Here is a 21,135-nt window from a genome sequence, read left to right on the forward strand (position 1 = left end):
AGTATTTCCACACACTTGTAGTATTACACACTTGATGAACCAGGGCTCTTCTATGGGGCTGTGTCGACTTCCTGCTTAAAGCGTCACAGCACCACAGTCACGTCAACTAATCAGCTAGTCGCTACAACCCATAATGTTTTTATAATTAAAGTTTTATACACTACAGGCCAAAAGTTTGGAAGCAACTTCAAGTTTCTGTTCACAATGCGTTCCTTAAAAGAGTTCTATGTATTTTTGGATTTATAAATACTTAATGCATGATCAGACTTTGCTTTTATTGATGTGAACCATTTTCTTCAATTTACCTCTAGGCGTACATTGATGCTACCAGAACATTGCTGAATAAATGTCAGAAAAAGAAAACAAGGGCTTAGTTTTGGGGTCGAGAAGATTTGCAAGAGTCGCAACTTCAGCGTAAAAGCAAGAAAACAACACAAATCACAGTTTACATTATTCACTTGAACTCTTTGGCTTTTGAGTGTCTGCATACAAATATCCTTTGTGGAGCAAATACCTCGTATATGTCATGTCACTGTTAAAACCAGAGGAGGTTACTATGAAGAAAGCAAAGTCTAAACATTTTGATGCAAAGTAAACCGATGAAACTAAGATCTTTTATGTACAGATTTGATCTTGCTTCCAAACGTTTGGCCTGTGGTGTATAAACAGACCGACTGTATCAACTGTAAGTACAAACAGGGAGTGGGTTGACTAAAGTTGTTACATACGCAAGGACAGAGAAATTTGTTCTTTTTCTCAAGGTGAACAAGAACAAGGACAAAGTCACGAGAAACTCAAGTACAGAATCCTACAGAAGTCATCATTGTCCCACTCCCACTGCAGCATACGTCACACACGCTAGATACAACAACAGTAACAATCTAGAGACGGCAGTGACACGTGCGTTTCCATTACTCCTAAAAATACTCAAAAGCCAATAAAAAACTGGTAGTGGAAACACCTACATTTCAAGGGAACCTCTCAAATATAAATCTAAAACACTTTTACACTCTCACACACTGTTTTTTCCAGACATATCAATATAAAAGTTTATTGCAATAGTGCATTAGAGTGCATTTTTCCGCATTTCCCTCACCGGTGTCACTGGAGATGATTTCCTCAAAGTGAAGTCTCGCGTGACGAGAATTTAAGAGGATTATAAGACGAGACTTTATGAGAGTTACAGCTCATTCACTAAACACCTTTCAATGGAAATGCATTCAAGGCGCAATTGTACTTTATGAAAATTTCAAAAAGATTTAGGAGAAAATTTGGAAGACTTGTTACTATTTGCAATTGCGTAGGACATGGATAAAAAGATTTGATCCTCAAAACGAAAAAACAGAAAAGGGGCGAGAAAGAACATTTCCTGTTTTCCCCATTAACCACGTCCACTTTTAATTTGCAGAATAGTTGTCGTAACTAAACAAATTTTTCATTGCTCACGGAGTTTGTCACAAGCTTAAACCTGCTACGCTGGTTGAACCACTGACTCTAGAGAGGATCTCTCATGTTTTTACCCTGCAGCGGCGACTTCTGTCATTCCAGCCCCACCAGTATGTCGTGAAGTGCAACGTTCCCTGTTTTAAACGTTGAATATAAAGCGTCGTGAGAGATTATTCTGTGTTTTATTTCCCTCTCATTGACGCCGTTGTCATTGTGAAGTTAACTACCGGGGGGAGTGTTGTGCGTGGTTGCTGTCACGTTGTAATTCAAGCAACAGTGTGAAGGGAAACGGTGCTATTCCTTCCAATACTCCCAACTGATGCTTTATAAATTACTGAATGAACGTCTAGATCTAGTGAGTCAAATGTGGACTGTTTAGTATTCAGTCTGCTAGATGCCACAAAATCCTGCACACAGACAGATCTCACAGTCGGTGTCTAATCCCACCTCTCTATTGTTTTCCACTCAAATCAGACAGTGTGTTTAAGAAAGTGAAGTGTAAACTACCTGGCCACAACAAACTCTTTCATCTGTGTTGATCCCATTGTAGAATAACAGTACACACACTGATCAGGCATAACATTATGACCACCTTCTTAATGTTGTGTAGTGTTGTATCTAACTAACACCCACATGAATGCCAGGTCCAAGAGTTTCCCAGCAGACTGATCTGTGTTAGTACATAACCTTTGTGATTTGTGGCGTTGGGGAATATAAATTAATTTTGCATTTTAAGTCCATCAAGGATCTGAATGTGGATATTCCACATAGGTTATATAGGTTTGTATAGATATACACGTTTACCCTTGACCTTTTGAATGTGGGGGGAAAAAAAGCTGAAATCTGCTGAGGGCACACGTCCGTTTGGAGTGACGGGCTAATCAATGTTCACAACCTGAAGATAGAACCGGAAAATATAATGAGCGGCATGAAACATGAATGTTAAATTAAATGTGTATGTGACATATTGAAATATCAGCTGTAGCTCAGAAACTCTCTTCTCCTGTTGTTCGTGCTGTACAGGTTTGTTTCTGTAACAGGCAATCAGCGGTCGCTCAGCGGCAGGAGTGTTATTGTGATTTGTTGTGTTGTTAGAGTCCCCGTATTATGGTCTCCTGCTTGAGTTGACATTTATATGATGTGTTATGGTGAAATGCTTTCAGTCATGTAGGCGCTCTACGTGCGTCTCAAGAAAGCATTTACGGTCCAATCATGATCATCGGTCTAAATGTGGATTGATTTTTTTATGGCCCATACTGATTTTTTTTTTTAAAAAAATACACATCAGCCTTGGACAATGGCTACAGAAGAGTATTAGGGCCACCCATGAGAAATAAAATTAGAGGAGATAGATATTTTTTTCATCATGCACTTTGAGAAAAAAGTCAAAATTTTTTAGAATAAAGTCGAAATATCGACTCAAAATTTTGACTTTTTTCTCAAAATTTCAAACTTTTCTCAAAATTTTGACTTTTTCCTCAAAGTGCATGAGGAAAAAAAAATCTACCTCATCTAATTTATATGTGCACCTGATTTTCTGAGCCAATACTGCTTTTTCTCCCCTCATTTACATGATAAAAATGACACAATGGTAATAAATGTTGCAAGTCTCAATTTAGCCAAAAACATAAAAATTTATTGAACTCAAGGAATGTTGAACACTTTTATGCGAGATAGGGCACAAGCATTTTCCAACCGATAGTAAAAAAAAAAAAAATTAAATATCGGCCCAATATAATGTAAATTTTTTTTAAAAAAAAATGCTTAAAAACCCAGTTTTCCTCTTGTCGCATTCAGATATACGTTTCTTCGTTTCACTTCTTCTTTAAGAGTGTGAATTTTTGGCCAGGAGGACTATTTATTTTTAGATAAACGCATTTTGAATATGCCCAAAGGCTATTCCTTTCAACCAGAGCCGTTCCAACAGAGTGCTCGTCAAGAGGAGAGAAGCTTTTAGTGTGAAACGACATAAATACTGCAATTTTTGCCTGCGTGGTGCGGAATAAAACTTAAGCGGGAGTGCATTAGGTGGCTTTTTTAACACAAAGCGCCAGATGAGAGAGGCAGAAGAATCTTCTGTGCTGTGCCATCTTCGTTTTGTTTTGCCTCTTGATTTTCCTCGTTTGTCGCACTGCCTCGTTTCTATCCGTCTGGGTTGCAACTTTGTTTGGCGAGAGGCTGATCGATTTATATATTGTTTGTGCGATACGTGTGAGCTTGCATGAGGCTCTGGAATTGCTCAACAGTCAGTGATTGGTTGCAGAAAACAAAAACTTATAACGTACGTGCTTTGAATGCAGAGAAGCGTTATATGCCTATAATTAGTTTGATTCCCTCAAAACTTTCACCAGCTCACTGTTTAGAAGCAAAATTGCCACTACCTCCAATTTGTCATCCCGTGTGTACAAAAATGCAGTTGTGTTGAATATCTTTATATTTATATTTATCGTTGCATTATAACCGTTTCCTAACCGTTTCCTAATAATAATACTATATGCACTCTTAGATAATAACAGATGGTTCCGTAGTGTTTGTATTAACCTGTTAACTGAGGTGTGTAGATGATGAATTCGAACCGGCTGAAGAAAAGTGGCCGTTCTAAGTGCGTGTTTAAGCAAACCCGCGCACGCCGCTATTAACAAGCCAGTGCACACACACACACACACACACACACACACACACACACTCCTTCCTGGACCTCTTCGTCATATTGTCCTCAACGTGTCCTTGCTTTTCACCATACTGAATGCATTTGTACGTTATGTCCATTCGATTTCATGTTCCACATTTTCAAGAGAACAATCTGCATAATTTTCATGTTTTTATTCATGACCACATGGCATCTGAAAGTAGTGTGTTGATGCATGAGACTGACTTAAAGTCAAGGATTTAAAAGGGAGGAGTTTTTTTTTTTTTTTTTTTGCATTGTTGGGATCGGTTGAGAGTATCCAGTATATATGATGTAATTGGCCTCATTTAGTTATTTTGTACTGACAAGTGAGAAGGAGTGTGTATATACAGTATGAGATATCATTTCTAATGCAGTTGATTCTGCCTCCCACAAAGGGACAGTACAGTCAGGAATTAATGCCCGTGTCATGACGCAAAAAAAATTAAAACTGAGTCTACAAGAAGAACAAATACCCAAAAGACAAGTAGAGATACACACTGTACATGTTTGTAGGGATATTGCAGACTTAAACTAGAAAAAAACAAATTAAACCAGAGAGGCTGAAAGTTGAAGATCAATGTTTTGTGGAGTGGTGAAGTAAAACACTGCATAAATCTATAAGTAATGAATGGAGGCTGCATAGCAGGAGAGCAAGGACAACTTCCAATTCAGAGTGTGTAATAATCTATTGAAATTTAGTCATCCAGTTCGATATTTTAATTTATTAATGTGGCAGATCGTAGAAGAGAAAGAAAAACTATCTGGTTTAATGTAAATGGCTCAGTTTGCTACTTGTGTTTTACTGAGTTGAAGAAACAAATGTCCAGTTGTAAGTTATGATTAGTGGGATGCAGATTGATGAATTTAACAGGAAAATGTTAAAAAATAATAATAATAATATTGCTTTTATATATATATATGTGTGTGTATAAAAAATATGTATATGTACTCTCTAATCACAGAATAATAAAACTTGTGTATGAACAACTAGATGTTTTACAAAAAGATGTAAAGAGGATACTGGAAAATAAAACAACAATATGACGGACGATGACCTTAGAAGAGATGAAACCAAGGAAGTTTTAAATGACTCACCCTCTTTTTTTTTTTCTGCACTTACAGGAAGGAGTAGAGGTGAGGGTGGCGAGAATCTTCAACACGTTTGGCTCGAGGATGCACATGAACGATGGGCGGGTCGTCAGTAACTTCATCCTTCAGGCTCTGCAGGGAGAAGCTCTCACCGTATGTATTTTGAGGGTGAACGCAGCGTGATGAGAATTGTTCCTGTTACGTTGTCAGACATTGATGTTTTAAATAGTATTCACTTGAAAATAACATTATTTGGTCTTCATTATTATGAGACATTATGACCACTGACAGCAGAATTAAATTGACCATCTTGTGACAATACAATAGACATTTACCACCGACCAGATGGTTTCACAGCTATGAAACTACTTGATGGGAGCAGTCACCCCCATCAGGATGCAGCCTAATTCAAATAACTTAAAAAAAAGCAAGACAAACAGAACAAGGCCTCAAAATTCACTGGATCCTCCAAACTTACTGATCCAGTACCTGTGGCATGATTCACCGAGGCCCCTCCCCTCAACCCATAGGACCAAATATTAGGAAGCTGGTCATAATGTTATGCCTAATCAGTGTGTGCAACTTGATCTTCACATTTTTCCATGTCCAGATTTTCAACAATCAGTTGTTGTTTTTCTCTTAGGTGTATGGCACCGGTTCCCAAACGCGAGCCTTTCAGTATGTCAGGTAAATCTCCATCAAACCCATTTTATTCTGCCCTTTACATACATTTCATATTTTTTTTTCTTCAATCTGTGCCGAATTATGTATTTTTCCAGGCAGGCTGTGTTGACTTTGGTCCAAATAATAGACAAGAGCCAAATCTTCTATTGATTTGTTTGGTCTTACACGTCATACTCTGTCTTATCTCTTTTCCGTGTTGTACTAAATTTCAGAAAAACCTACTGTTGTCCAGCATTAATTAAACCTAATCACAACATGATCTGCTCACATTCACTCGTCATGAGTTAGATGTACAGGATCATTAACATCTGAATGCAGAGCTGTAGAAACCAGGTTATTAAGAGCGATGGCTCATGTGATGCAGATGCACCAGTATAAGCCCCCTGTGTACGTCTTATAGGATCAATGCAAGCTTTAGTTGTTATTTTTCAACGGATTAAATTAATAATATAATAAAGATATGTACTGAGGCTTTTCTTTTCATTAACCTTAGTCTAAGACTCGGGTTCAAAGAGATTTATCAGTCTCTGTGTTTGTGTAAATGAGATTAATTCATCAGCTTCAAAGAGACTTCAGAGCATTTGACGCTGTCCTATCTCATCTCATCAAAGCATTTACCTGCTGCCCTGTACGACTTAATGTTGTCTCATCGTTGTTCTGTGAACTTTTTCTTTTTTTTAACTGAAACTCTAAGAAAGCCTCACATGAATTAACTAAACTCACATAATTTTCTATCGTTGTCACTTCAAACCACGCCGCTGTAAAGCTTCTTTTTTAAAGTCATAGCACCAGTTTCTCATAGGATGATGTTCAGAAGTTTAATGACTTAAATGGAATCACACGCTGTGTCTTCATTTTTGGTGTGATTGGATTTTTTCATTTTTAAATGGTCAACAGAGAAGAAAACACTTGATTATCAAGTGAAATCAAATTTACTATACAGTATTTATGTAATTATTAATTATGGCAGTTACTAAAGTCATCTGGTGTCCTAGTTAGAATGAGCCTTCAGTCTTCTTACCATAATTTATAAATGATCGATCGAATAATAAATGAATTGGAGGAAGTAATGTATTAATGAACATGAACACATCTCCAGGCTGTTGGTATGCGTCAGTTTTAGCTCGACAACATATGATATGATGAATAATTAGTAGACGTTATCTGAGGCTGTTGGATGGACGCTTTTCCTTTGGTCACCGTCTTTCTGAGAAATGCAGGAGGCAGCACATATGAAAAGCATCGCGTCTCCTTTCCTTGTGAGTTTTGAGTATCCACATCCTAGTGGCTTAAGACCTGTACATCTGCACTCAGCTGTGCAGCATCATAAGGTCCCTGATACTGTGGGTTTACTTTGGAAAGTTTGTCATGAAGTAACACTGAAGTGCTGCTAGGGGCAGTATAAAAACCTAAATAGTTTGTTGAATCTTAGTCGAAGATACTTTAGTTTGTGCCATAGATATGAGGTATCTTTTTAAAATATACCATTGTAGTCCAGCTGTGTAAAGTGAAGCGAAAAAACAACTTGCTTTTGTTGAAATTCTTGATTTTCCTGATTGATCAGTAAGATTAGTGATCTTCTTTTTTATCCTCAACGCTTACAATGCATAATCTGTGTGTTCCCAACATTTTCTACCGGTCGAGATTGGAATTAATACAGTAGATTGACTAAGGATGGAGTATTTCACTGTGATGATGAGTAAATATTGTAGAATAATCCCACACTATAGTAAAAAAGGTTTGTGTGCTCGCACTGAATGCTGATGTAGGAATCTGGGGACGTTTACAACTCGGATAAATTATAAATAAATAAATAAGTGTAATCTCGATATAATTAATTAACGGGCACAATTACAGTTTCTTTTATTTTGACATATTTATTCATATTTAAACTGCTATGTCAATGTAATGTCAATAGCAGCGCGACCAACTACCGTAATACTTGTAATCTCTGCGCAACATTTTTATTTTTACTCATTCATTTTACTCATTTTTACTCATTTTACTCATGGACAGCTTTAGCCGGAGGACAGGTCCCAGAAATCAGGGACGTCTTTGCACAGAAGTCTGCTCCTTCTGCCGCTTCATTGTTCGGACCTTTCCATCTTCACCACGCCTCGCAGTGACGCAGTCGCACCGTGCGTGTTTAGAAGCGCTACATTGAAAAATGTCCGGGCGCTGTGTAAGCAAATACACCGGTATGATCCTGAAATCAAAAACGTGGCTCCTTGGTGGTTCACCCTGTTAAGTGTGTATGACTGTGGGTGCAGAGAAGCGCGTCCTTCTTCTTTATCATTGTTTGCCCATACGTATGAGTTTGGCCCAGTTTGTGACATAGAGCACATTGAGGAAGCAGGCGGAGATTATTTTTAACAATTTATTATTTTTTTATTTTATTTTTTTGAGGATGACATGATTGCCTCCCAGAGCTGCTGCTTGAAGGTACTCTCCCACCCACGTCCCCAGATCTTCCTTTTAAGGTTATTGAGGTCAGGGTATGAAGGTGGCAGCAGCATGAGATTTCTTCTCCTTGCATCCCCAGAGAAACCGAGCAGACGGTGATGTTTTGTTCATCGCGGGAAGTTGCATTGTAGCGCCTCACAATAGTCTAGTTCTGAGAGGCTCAAGTCTTTTAATACCATGCCAGAAGGTCTTTAATTAGGATTCCAACGTATTTTGGTAATTTTGGCAACAACGGGGTCCGACTCGGATCATCACACCTCGCCAGCTACGCGGGCTCGTTAGAAGGTGGTGGTCGCTTGCCAACCATCCACAGCTCCTTTCATCCGGGCCATCCAGTGCGGTATTATATGCACTGCTGAGAAAACCAAAGCAGTTTGAAAATTAGTGCAGTCATGTATTTCTGATCCGCTGCGAGCCCACACTCTTTGTGAACTTTGGTCAGGACTGCTGAATCTCAGGAGAGATTGTTAGGGCCTCAGAGACACCAGCAGTTTGAAATAACCACATGCTTCACACCAGTCTCATCAATTCCATTAATTTGTCTGGAAACCTTTCTTGATGAGCTTTTATCTGATGTCTCTTCAGTTCTTGTGAAATATCAGTGGTTTTTATGCCTCTTGCATGATGTTACACAACTCCACGCTTTTATCTTTTTTTCTGCCTTTGTGGTCTGAGAACTGTTAAATAATGGGAAACAGACTCTTTATGTCCACATAAACAGACTCTCCTTATCCAATTTAACCAAGATCACATGGTAAACTGATAAAAAAAAACATGTCGGATAGAAAAAATAAAAGATACCAAGCAGAAAAAATTAAAAAGCTTACTTTATTGAAGTCGCTGATGTATCACTTGGATTGTAATTTGGAACGCAAGTTATTTACTTTACACTGTAACACACACAGTTGAAGAAGAAGAAGAAGGCACGTTGTGGCATGAGAAAAACATGATGCCTCATCAAAACAGGGGGAAACTGTCAGCATTTTGTGGATCCAGCAGAGGCACCTAATCTCTGAGGATGGTCAGTTGGGCACCAGCCAATTTTTCGTCACATTGTGCAAAGTTTGACGGTGCTTCCAAACGATTGGCAAAATATAAAGGAAATGCACGGTCTTTGAGTCCGTTGAGCCATGTGGCAACAACAAAAATGGTTGCAAACTCTTTTGTCAGATAAAATCCCAGCTCACCTTTCACGCTCAGACCTACAGCCAATTTAGAATCACAGATGAACCTAGAGAAGCCGGAGTACCCGGAGAAAACCCACAAAGACACAGGGAGAACATGCAAACTCCACACAGAAAGGCCCCGAACCTGGACTAGAACCTGGACTAGAACCTGGACTAGAACCTTCTTGTATCAGTGCTAACCACCACGCCGCCGTACATCTTGACCAATCACGTTTAACGGCTTTAACTAATCATCTCCCAGTCGGCTCCTGTCGTTCATTTCAAAGAACCGACTCTTAGAGCCGGCTCGTTCGCGACCAACTCATCACCACCACCACAGGACCCCCCTCAGAAGGCCCATATCCAAAAACTGTTTTGAGGCACATGGGAGACCTACACAATATTAGTCAGGTGGTCACAATGTTATGCCTGATCGGTGAATAATGTTACTAATGTTCTGTTTTCGCGAGGTGCTCATTCAGCTTCACGTTCACGTTTGAGATTGCAGTTTGTGGTGCGTTTGCATTATGCTGAGAGGCGTTTCTAACATCTTGTCTGGCCTCTGCTCAGTGATGTAAATGATATGGAAATACTTATATCACCTCTGTGTATCACCTATACTGTAAACGCATTAATGCAAATCTGGGGGAGTAAAGCACAGCTAACAGATGTGGAAATCGGGCCGTTGTCGCCTTTGAGAAATTGAGATTTTTTTTTGGCTACTATTCCCCGACCTGCGGTGGGTGGAGGTGACGGGCTCATTTCTGTTTGCGGTTTCCTGTCAAATGTGCGTCGGCAAAAATTGCACTAATGGATTCTGTGCGTGTATTATCCATGTGAGACAAATGGGATTTTCTTTATTTTGAGTTATCCATGAGAAGAGATTATATTTATGCAGCACGAAAGTAATTTATGGAGTTTGTAACTAAGATGAAGTTAGGTAAATATAACTGTTTAGTACTTATTCTCAAATGTCTGGTGTGTCTGCTGTAAGCACTGTCCCACAGAGCTGCTAGCGTGGATTTAAACTCTTAAAAGTTCATTAGCCCCCATTGAACGACCAAAAAAAACCCTTAAACTTCTTTGCAAATTTAATGCTTTAGAACTGGCAACACAGAAATAAAGGGGAAATGCCTGCAATATCCTGAGGGAAATGAGAAATCAGTCACTGTGCCGAACCTGCATATCTTCTCTGAGTTTGCACCACAATGGTGTTGGGCTATCTGGAAAATGTATTACATTATTGAAATTTGCTTTACGTTACGTATGCGTCATCTTAATCTGGTTGGGGGGAGAAAAAAAAAATAGCTCAAAGCTGTAGCTCGTGAAACGTCCTTCACACGTGTTGTGTTTGTGTCTCTGATTGGTTTTCCAGTGATCTGGTGAACGGCCTTGTCTTGTTGATGAACAGCAACATCAGCAGTCCAGTCAATCTGGTGAGTACGTTCCGCCCGACCGCGTCCCACAAATTGAAATGGAAAATTAATGCTGTTGAATTATTTTATGCGTAATTGGTAAAGAAAGTTAAACTAAATGTGTTTCCAGGGAAACCCGGAGGAACACACAATATTGGAGTTCGCTCGTCTCATCAAAAGTCTCGTGGGTAAGGCGTTAATGCGCACAGTGCATCAGAACAAACTCAGGGCCCCCGCCACCTCATTCCCCGTGTAGTTAATCTCGTTTCCCTGGTTATTTCTTGTTCCACTTGCAGATTTTGTCCATGTGCAAACACCTGATAAACCTCAGGACTACACTGAATTGCGTTAGAATTATGCATGTGTGCTCGCTCCCTTTTTCTCCACCCTCCCTCTTTTGTGCCTCCAGTTACATAACGTCAGAATCAGTGGATATATTTTTTCACACCCATTGTTTTTTAACCTGCACCTCTGTGACGCTTGGGGCTGCGTGACCCAAAAATGTATATCATGGTGTAAATCATTCTGATGGTAACACGGTTTATTACGGTATTTGTTCTCCATGCATAATCACATTCATTCACGTTCACAACATTTTCTACTGGTTGAGATTGGAATTAATACAGTAGATTGACTAAGGATGGACTATTTTACTGTGATGTTGAGTAATTATTGTAGAATAATCCCACACTATAGTAAAACAGGTTTGCATGGCCCCATGTTAGCATTGAATGCTGATGTGGAAATCTGGCGACATTTACAGCTCAGAGATAAAGAATAAATAAATAATTAAATAAATAAATAAATGTTATCAAGATCAAATAAAGAAACAGGGACAAATCTTCTTTTATTTATTTTGACATATTTATTCTTGTATGTAAACATGTTTAAACTGTTATGTCTTTAACGTCAAAAGCAACGCGACCGACTACCGTAATAATTGTAGTCTACGCGCAACATTTTTCTTCTCATTCATAAAAGGCTAAAATTGGGAACATTTTCGGGGACACCTATAGCTGGGGGACAGGTCAACCAAAACGGGGACTGTCCTCAGAAATTTTTTTTTTTTTTGACGCGAGTCGTCTCGATTCGCTTAAGTAGAAAATGGAAATGGCTTTGCTAGATCACTAAGGTGACCTCGCTCTGGAACCTCCATAACGGCGTTACATACATTACTAGGTTAAAAGGATGCACGTCACCTCCAGTAGTAAATCTGCCAAGGCTGCTGACCAAATCCACACAAATCCAACACAACGGAGACCGAGTAAGGACAATAATAACGATACGTCCTTCTCTCTTTCTGTCTACGCTTGTGTCTGACCCTGAACACACAAACACACACAGTGAGTCGAAGCCAGATTCAGTTCCTGCCCGAGGCCCAGGACGACCCGCAGAGGAGAAGACCTGACATCCGGAAAGCCAAGATGATGCTCGGCTGGGAGCCGGTGGTACGTTCGATGCGTGATGGTTCTAGATATTTCTTATATGTTCACATCTATTGCTGTGGTTCACAATAGGCTTTTGTAGACTGTGAAAGTGACTTTTGTGCGTGATGAATGTTATTGTACTGCAGAGCGACTAAGATGCAATATGGATGGTATCTCGCAAGGTCAGGCTGCTATTTTTATACAGAAGCAAATGAACAAAAATATTAAATCCTAATTGCAGCATTTCTTTGATGGGACTTAGTCGCCTCAGAGTTTGTCACATTAGGTCAAAGGACATTTCTAGTTTCTTCTAATTCAGATGTGATTTAAAAAAATAAATGAAGAGATTTTACACAGTTATTTGTAACTTGAACATTTTGATAAAGTTTGTATCATTTCTCTGTTACAGTTACTTGTACATCATATGCTCTGTTATAATATATTATATTACCTGTCAAGTCTAATTATAGTATATTGCACATAAGCAAAAAAAAAAAAGATCTCACATTAGATCTCACAGATTTTCGCAACCTTGCTGACGTTCATTCTGAGCAGAATGAATTATTCATCGCATGTCTTAGCTGATGTCTGGTTCTTTATGTTGGCATCGGATGCTTAATAATTAATGCAAAACGGTATAAGTATTCAGCGTAACGCCTGTGGGGCTACTCTAAAGCTATTGCGTGTTCCGCTAAGGAATAACTCCAGAGTTTATTTTCCTCTGCATTATAGGCGACCAAGGAGCGCGTTCGTCAATAATCAAAGGAACTCATTCATGTAGGCGGCCTCTGACGCAGACGAGTCATTAAGGCCTTCAGTTAGTGGCTCTAGACACTCATGTTGATTGTATTTGTACATCTTAGACTTCTCACATAAATACTGTGGTGTACTTTCAGTAGATAGATGGATAGATAATCCTTTAATCCAAAGACCCCTACGCTGATGAGAGATTAGGTAGGGACCCCCTACCTGCTATAATAATATTGGAAGGTTGGATTCATGCTAATGTGCATTTAAAGATATTTGTGGGGGGAAATTAAAAAAAAGTATATAAAGAATGTCTAATCAACCAAAGATTTCAGGACCCACCTGTGCAGCACCCCCTGTTGAAGACCCGTGCTTTAATCCACTTTTAATCAATCTGGTGTCTTTTTTTCATGTATTTGTATAGTGGTAGACTCTGAACGTTGTGTCCCGTGTCGGCAGGTGCCCCTGGAGGAAGGCTTGAACAAAACCATCCAGTACTTCAGTAGAGAACTGGAGCACCAGGCCAACAACCAGTACATCCCCAAACCGAAGGCCGCCCGCATGAAGAAAGGAAGACCCAGGCACAACTGAAGCAGGGTCTCCACCCTCACACATTCTCCGACAAAACTGAGAGAGTCCTTAAAGAGCCGCTCTTTGAAATACACTGCTGAGTAATGCGCCCCGCGGACACGGCGTCTCCTCTGATGAGAGGCCGCGGCGCTTTGTCTTAAAACTCTATCGAGATGGCGTTGCCTTTGTGTTGGAGCTGCGGCTGCGTCGTGGCTAAAAGCGTCCTTAACCGGAGCTCGCGTGACTAACGGACAAGCCTGAATCAGAGAGGCAACAAATCTGAAATCCAGCCTACCTTTTTTTTTTTTTTTTTTTGTGAATTTGTGCTTTTTGCTATTTAAATCGCAGGCGTGAGAATCGTGCAAACAGCCTGACTGTGCATCTGTGCTTTGTTATTATTTAATCCGTTTCATGAACTTTCGTCTCTAGAGATGAGCCGCCCGGGTTGTTTTTTTTTTCCCCACTGGATGATTTGTCCTCTTCTCCTCAGTGGGCAAAAACCTTCGAGAAAGACTCTCACGACATCAGTATGTGGTTTTTCGAGACATCGTGATGTCTCATGTCAGGATGTGCATTATCAGTTTGAGGTGAAGATGCTATTTTAATAAAATATTTCCAATATTTTGTGTATGGTATAGATAGTTAAGATGTTTTTTTTTTCTACAGCTGTTTGGTTAAGTGTTTAAAAAAAAAAAAAAAAGGAGGCGACAGAGAAAGTACAGACGTGTTTATTTTGACATGATTTCATACAACCAGCCTGAAAGCCTTAGCTGTAGTTGTCGGGGAGGCGACAGTTTATGTCACTGTTATGTCTCTTTTTTCTAACTAGTACGTAAGGATGAAGAGAGCTAGTTGAAAGAAAGTTTAAAAAATGAAAAGAGTACCCTGTGTGTCCTCTGACTCAGGCAAACAAACTATTTGACTCTTCACAGAAGCAGTGTCTGTTTAAACTTGTGTTGTCCAAATCTGTTTACACCGTCACATTGTGGAGACCAAGCGTAAAGTAAGTCTCTATGATGTAAACTATTGAGTCCGTGTATGAAGATCTGGTTTAGATTAAGGGTACGTTTAGGTTAAAATGAGGATAAAGCGAATGTAACTCAATGTGAAGCCTTCTGAAGTGATGGAAGCACGACCTGAACGCGTGTGCACGGGACCGGAGCTAGTAATAGTCGTAGTTGACGTTAGCGCCGTGTCTGTACGAAGCGGTGTCGCGCGGGGCGATGGCGGCGTTTTCATCGTAGTGATGCTGACGCCCCTGGTCGTTGGCGCGAGCGTGGTCCATCCAGTACGCCAGGTCAGTCTCCAGCCTCTGGCGAGGAACAACACACCACAGACGTGACTCGCTGCTCGACACAAATCTCGGAGCTTATAGACAACGCGGGCGGCTGATAAGATGTCTGCTGACACCATCAGCGCGCGCAGTTGTGCCAATAAGACGGTTCGTGAAAGGCAGGCGCTGAAAAGGCCAGTGATTTGACAGCTTTGGCCTTTTTAGGAAGCAACAGAAAATGACATATACACAGGTTGTCATGCGTGAAGGCTGTTGCAGAAATACTGTAGCTGGCTGAAACACTTCGACACTGTCAGCTGTCAAAAATAGTGGCAGTGGCTGGTTATTTTGTGCACTCTACTCCTGCTTTTTTTTTTTTTTCTTTCGCTCTCACTATGTGTTCCTTCCATCCTTTACTGTCCCTTGTGAATTCTACCCGACAGTCACTGACCTGGAAAAGAAAAGAAAAAGTGAATCTAGCTCTGCGAGCGTATTTGTATAAAAGAGGAAATTCATGTTGTCGTGCATTTAGCTCCACGACTGGATTTTTCCATGAGTCCTATAACGGCGTTTACAGGATAAATGTGCCTTTTGAAAAGCATCTTTTTACACACGAGACTACTCCACATCTTTGTCCTCCACACATCTGAAATATATATACATATATATATATATATATATAAATATCCATATTTTCTGTGTATGTGCTTTTTATTTATGTTGTTTTGATTGTGCTTTCCCTTTTTTGCCAGGTTTTAATGCCTCTGGATATCCTGTTATTATCAATAAAAGTGTACATTTGTAACTAAAAGAGCAAGAAATCAAGGTTTTGGGGACAGATTTGTAACTCGAAGTCAGTTGGTTTAATCAGAACTGACAAGACGTCTTTAAAGATAACAAAAGTAAACCTTGCTGCGGGGCAGATCTGAAACCTAATTTTTACTGGCTCAAAATCCGTCCAGTCTGACGTTGGAACTTTATGTTCCTGTACCGTGTGTGTACGGGTTTTCAGCTTTTGCGAAAGCTGATAAGGCAACAGCAATTTCCCAATGGTTTATAAATCTACATGCAAAGTTTGTCCATCTCCCTCTTGGAACTTACCTGCTCATCATATCCCATGTACATGAACTGCATGATCCACTGCTGCACGTCAGGTCGGCTGCGATCCCAAAGGTTCCTCTTGGTTCTCCTCAGCTTTGCCAGGAACTCTAGAGCCTTTGGGGGAGGCACCGCAACAGAGGACTTGGATGGGGTAGTGCCAGCTTCGGCCACTGGGTGGAAGCACCATGCGGCAAAAAAAAAAACTTACTTTTTAAGAAAAACAAACACTAATGACTGCAGTTTATTTTATAACCAGCAGCATCACTGTTACTGATTACTGTGACATAAGCCCGTGTAAATGTTACCTTCTCTTTTCCTTAAGATCTTGTGTAAGGTGCTGTCACTGGACACATCTGTATAGGGAAGTCAGCAGAGACATAATGAGGTGCAGAACAAATGCTATTTTTTAGATTTAATGTACACTGATCCGGCATAACATTATGACCACCTCCCTAATATTGTGTAGGTCTCGCTTGTGCCTCCAAAACAGCTGCGATTCACCAGAGAATTGATATTGGCCTCTATGGATCAGACTAGTTCCAATGCGTCCCACAGATAGTTGATCAGTTTGGGATCTAGTGAATATGGAGGCCATATGGGGATGACTTGCTATGGGGTGGGGGTGCCATGTCTAAATAACATTATTTACTTCTCCTACCAGTGGGTTTAATGTTGTGGCAGTGTAACTGCTTTGTAAATTGGCTGCACACATGGTTGATAATCAGTTTAAACAGAATTTCTTTTGCCCATTAATACAGCTGAACTTGTGTATTGAGCACATATTTTTAGACCAGCAAACATCCAGACTACTTCAAAAATGCATGTATTCCTCATTATGCTGTTTGCAGTACAGCATTTTTTTCTGATTAGCTTCTCTAGTTTTACATGCTTCACTTTTAAATTTTTACTGAATCAGTTCTCCAGCACGAGTTTATTCTCACTTTTGATTATTGATGAAAATCTCAAAGCGGAGCATTAACCACAGTCAAAGGATAATTCGCCAGCTCTCGTCCTAGAGACTAGCCTCTTGACTAGCCTTTTAGTTTGCATGTAAATGTATTTACTACTGTGACTTCCTCCTGCGGCTCCTCTGTCACACTGGAGCAGTGGTGCTGCACTATGAATGCAAAATGCTCACAAAATGCTCACTGCACTCCCAAGATATCTCTTACTTTACTGCTCCGAACCAGTTTAGTCAGATGACCTTCTGTACTTGAAGTTCACTCAGAGCTACGTCCGAGGTTTCGTTTCATCTGTTTGTTTTTAAAAATTAAAACAGAAAACCAATCCAGATCAATTTCACAATTCTATTAAAATGCACAGAAATCTCATTCATTTTTAGGGTAGACTTCGTCGAGCTTCGGCACCAAACATTTTCACTGTGTGGTTAGGGATGGAAAAAAACAGGAAATTGCTTGCATATGTTTGCCTTCTCACTGTGTACAGTACAGACTGATTCAGCGCCGCTGCCATAGTGAACACTACAGAACTTCTTTTATTCCCTACTCTATACAGCTGTAGAACAGCTTGTCTTTTTGTAACTTCTAAGCTGCTATGACCAGTCAGTTTCTCTTGTGGATCGTTAAAGTCTGTCATTCTTTTCCATTTCGCATATCTCATTCTTCTCCCCCTCATCAGTAGACTAAAGTGAACCATTTCACATATGTGCATTATCCAATAAATACTGTTTACACTTCATAATAACAGTAAACGCAACTCCGTGTCTATGAAAATGCCATGCCAAACATTTTCTCTCCATGAGGAAGACAAATGTTTGTTTCTGGCTTTGGTGATTGGTTAAATTTTCGGTTGAGCCACCAACATACTTGCTTTGCTTGTTACTCTTTTGATGACTGCACTGGAAAAATTTACTGGCACAACCTTTGTGCACAATTAAACTTTTAAAAATACTGCTTGTTGAACTTACTAAACATTAGCAAGCTGACGTGCTGGCATGCTGATGTTAGCATTTAGACTTCACAGAGCTAGCTGCTAGCGTGGGAGCTGTTTTTTTTATATAAAGAAAAAAATCTGATTTTGCAAAAAGCTGACTACTACAAAAAGAGCAATTATTTTTCTATTGAATGCCTCTGGATGCCATGGAAATCTGACAGGCGAAGTGGATAACACTGAGCATCTTGTGACAACTCAATGTTCTGCTGAGAAACTTTTGAACCTGGCATTCATGTGGATGTTACTTATGTACCACACAGACTCGGAGGCACAAGGAAGACCTATGCAACATTAGCCAGGACGCCATAATGTTATGCATGGTTGATGTCCATTGGAGTATCTGCTGCACTTGGTGAGACTGTACGCCTGATTAAAAACCAGTGGTCCTAAAGTAGAGCCATGTGGAACACCACTGGAGCTGAAGGCATTTGCGGACAGATTACCTTAGCTGGACATTAAAAACCCAACATTCTCCACAGTGTGGTTTGACATAGCGTAGCACTGCAGCTGACCAACCTTGGAAGTTATAACTTAGCGCAGAAGAAATCAAATAACTCTTTCAGAGTGAGTTTACCTTTCACCATCACATTGCATGTTTTTTGTTCACATTATTGTTATTACTTTCCAAGTATAGCATACAGTGTGTTCTTGTGTCTTTGTGTATTTGGTCATTTTTCAGACAACTTTTAGTCTTCAAATATACAGAGACTTTGTTATTTCATTGTTGAGTATCATATGGCTTTCCTTTTGTGTTGTGGTGATGGCATTCAGACTTGTAACTGAAGGCGATTTCCACAGAAACTATAGTCAACAAAATACAAGGCTACATAAGGGTAAAAGATTAGATTAAAAGTATATTTCTTGCTATACTTTTAGTATTGTACTTTACACTCTATAGGGCACTCTTTAAAATACTTGGGAATTCAGAATTTCAACCCTTGAGTGTTATTGTAGGGCATGAGAAGACTTGTTTACTTTTGTGACATTTTTCTATGATTTTGTGCCCTTAAGTAGTAAACAAATGTAAACATGTATTTAGACCTGAGTGAGGGCTGAGTCAGGCACTTGTCAACATTATCACATTAGACAACCTTATTCCACTTCTTCATGGCACCTAATAAATCAATTATGCTCCGCGTTCATGCAGGTGGACCTTGAAGACTACATTTGACCTGAGAATGTTTCGTTGATCTTCTCTGATTAGCTGGATGAAAACCGCAAGCTTCCAAACCCACGCAATTTAAAATGAGTGCCAAAGTGACCATATATGGTTCCTTGCCCCCATAAAGGGTTAAAGAGAAAAGGGAAAAGCGTACAAAATGCTGTTTCAATCAGCATCACTGGCCTCTGTAAATGTTGTGCATGACAGCTAGCCAAGATTTGTGTCTAAAAGAAGACTGCGAAAAAGAACTAGCTTGTGAACATTATACTGAAATGGTTTCTAAGAACAAAGAGACAATTTTATCTCACGCATCTGTCAAAGTACTGAGTGTTACTTGGGTGTAGAAAATGGTGTCCCTCTCGTGCTCTTCAGTTCTGGAATCAAAGTTGAATTTATGTGAGGCACTCAAGAGTGTGATGATAAAAGAAAAACCTTTATTAGTAGTTACTTTACTAGTAATAAAGGCTTTTTTTTTATAATCACCCTCTTGAGTGCCTCAGTGCCTTTTTTTTATCTCACATACTTATTTGCAGTTGTTCATCTTTGGAGCTACTGGTGCTATTACAAACTGATCTACAACAAAAAGCTAGTAGAAGATCAGACGAGGATGGACACAGTTATGTGCAGTAAAAGATGCGACACTGTAAATGTCGAGCTGACGTGAAGCAGATGAAAGGTCATAGAAAAATATGAAACTGTGCTTACCGCTTAGCGCTAAAAGGACCAGCACAACCGCCAGTCCCATTGACCTCAAATACAGCTGCCGACATGCCATCTTGTACCCTATCAGAGTCTTTCCCGAGCTCCTAAAAGACAACAAGCATGCAGAAGCTGCTGCACAACCAGAGCGAAGAGTGGGCTGCAACCCAGACTTTCCAAGTGGAAACTGGCCTGTGGCAATGGAATGTCTCTTTTACCTCGTCCTGCCTATACAGAAACCAGGCTGCAGCTGCAGCTTTTCTGCTCTTAAATGAATTTTCATGTGTGTCCCAGGTACTTTTTCCATCCCAAGTGCATGCATAACATGAGTAGCAGGGTGGGGTTAAAGCTGAGTTCCAGTTTAGTAGAATGCTGTAGGTGATGAAGATTTATACTGTTGAAAGGCTGCAGTTTGTCTGAAGCGGTGGCTGGAGCTATATGTGTCTCTAAACAACAAATATTTTCGCATGTGTGGTCAGCTAAACTGTGCAAAATAATTTCATTTCTGTGTGGATTTTTACGCAGGTTGACACTGAGATTTATGGCCCACCGCCCCACTTTAATACTCGCCCTTGCCCTTCCTGGATTTCACTTGGGAAAATCCAGGAAGTATCATGAGCCACTTAAAATTAAAACATCAGTGACCTTGTTTATAGCATCAATCATGTAGCCTAGTGACTGTACGAAGGACGTGGTGAGAGAGTTGTGTGTGTGTGTGTGTGTGTGTTGGGAGGGGGGATCTCATGAAAGTGAAAAAGGATAATTTCAGATGATAATATAGCGTGATGCTGCATGTGAAATTAGCTGAATGCAGCATCAATCTGAAGGGACTTAGTCTGCCCACATTTATTTCATTTATTTTTCCCTCCTCCATTAATTCATCAGTGTAAAGTAGAAGATTTTTTTCTACCTCACCTGAAGTCATATTTTGAGACGGATGCGTTACATCACAACTGGACTGGGAGTCAGTCCAGGTGCAGAGGCAAGCCTATGCTAGTGTATTGTGGAAACTTGAAGTCTTGAATACTGGCCTCATTCAACGTTTATAAATTCATAGATTTCCACCGGATGGATGAAATGTAGGTTTTTAGAATTTATGAACAGGTAATTGAATTTCCAACACATTCTTTTTTCTGTATACTAGAGGAATGCCTGTGCAAAGAACACCTATTTGAAACGGGCTGATTGCAGCTTGAAAATTTCTCATTCGCTCAACTCAATTCATCTTTCCATCATGAGGCTCCACCTGCCGTGAAATAACTGGGTTCC

At 39.9% G+C, this 21,135-nt stretch overlaps 2 protein-coding genes across 2 annotated transcripts in view; one reads left to right on the plus strand and one right to left on the minus strand.

Moving 5' to 3' along the window:
- uxs1 (UDP-glucuronate decarboxylase 1) overlaps positions 1–14,338 on the plus strand; it is a 32,300-nt gene extending 17,962 nt beyond the window's left edge. Inside the window, exons 10-15 of the mRNA XM_047600891.1 lie at positions 5,240–5,359; positions 5,850–5,893; positions 10,895–10,955; positions 11,065–11,122; positions 12,279–12,382; positions 13,568–14,338. Of these exons, the coding sequence (XP_047456847.1) occupies positions 5,240–5,359; positions 5,850–5,893; positions 10,895–10,955; positions 11,065–11,122; positions 12,279–12,382; positions 13,568–13,699 (519 nt within the window). The 3' untranslated portion in view covers positions 13,700–14,338. The remainder of the gene's footprint in view (positions 1–5,239; positions 5,360–5,849; positions 5,894–10,894; positions 10,956–11,064; positions 11,123–12,278; positions 12,383–13,567) is intronic.
- A 52-nt stretch (positions 14,339–14,390) lies between these two features.
- On the minus strand, positions 14,391–20,116 carry ecrg4a (ECRG4 augurin precursor a). Its single transcript, XM_047600892.1, has 4 exons — positions 19,873–20,116; positions 16,358–16,405; positions 16,053–16,222; positions 14,391–14,990 (listed from the first exon to the last, which is right to left on the minus strand). Exons 1-4 carry the CDS (start codon positions 19,940–19,942, stop codon positions 14,841–14,843), a joined length of 438 nt encoding a protein of 145 aa, XP_047456848.1. The 5' UTR covers positions 19,943–20,116; the 3' UTR covers positions 14,391–14,840.
- Between the last annotated feature and the right edge of the window lie 1,019 nt (positions 20,117–21,135).

The sequence above is a fragment of the Mugil cephalus genome, chromosome 12 (assembly GCF_022458985.1).
Source record: "Mugil cephalus isolate CIBA_MC_2020 chromosome 12, CIBA_Mcephalus_1.1, whole genome shotgun sequence".
In the NCBI taxonomy this organism is placed as follows: Eukaryota; Metazoa; Chordata; class Actinopteri; order Mugiliformes; family Mugilidae; genus Mugil; species Mugil cephalus.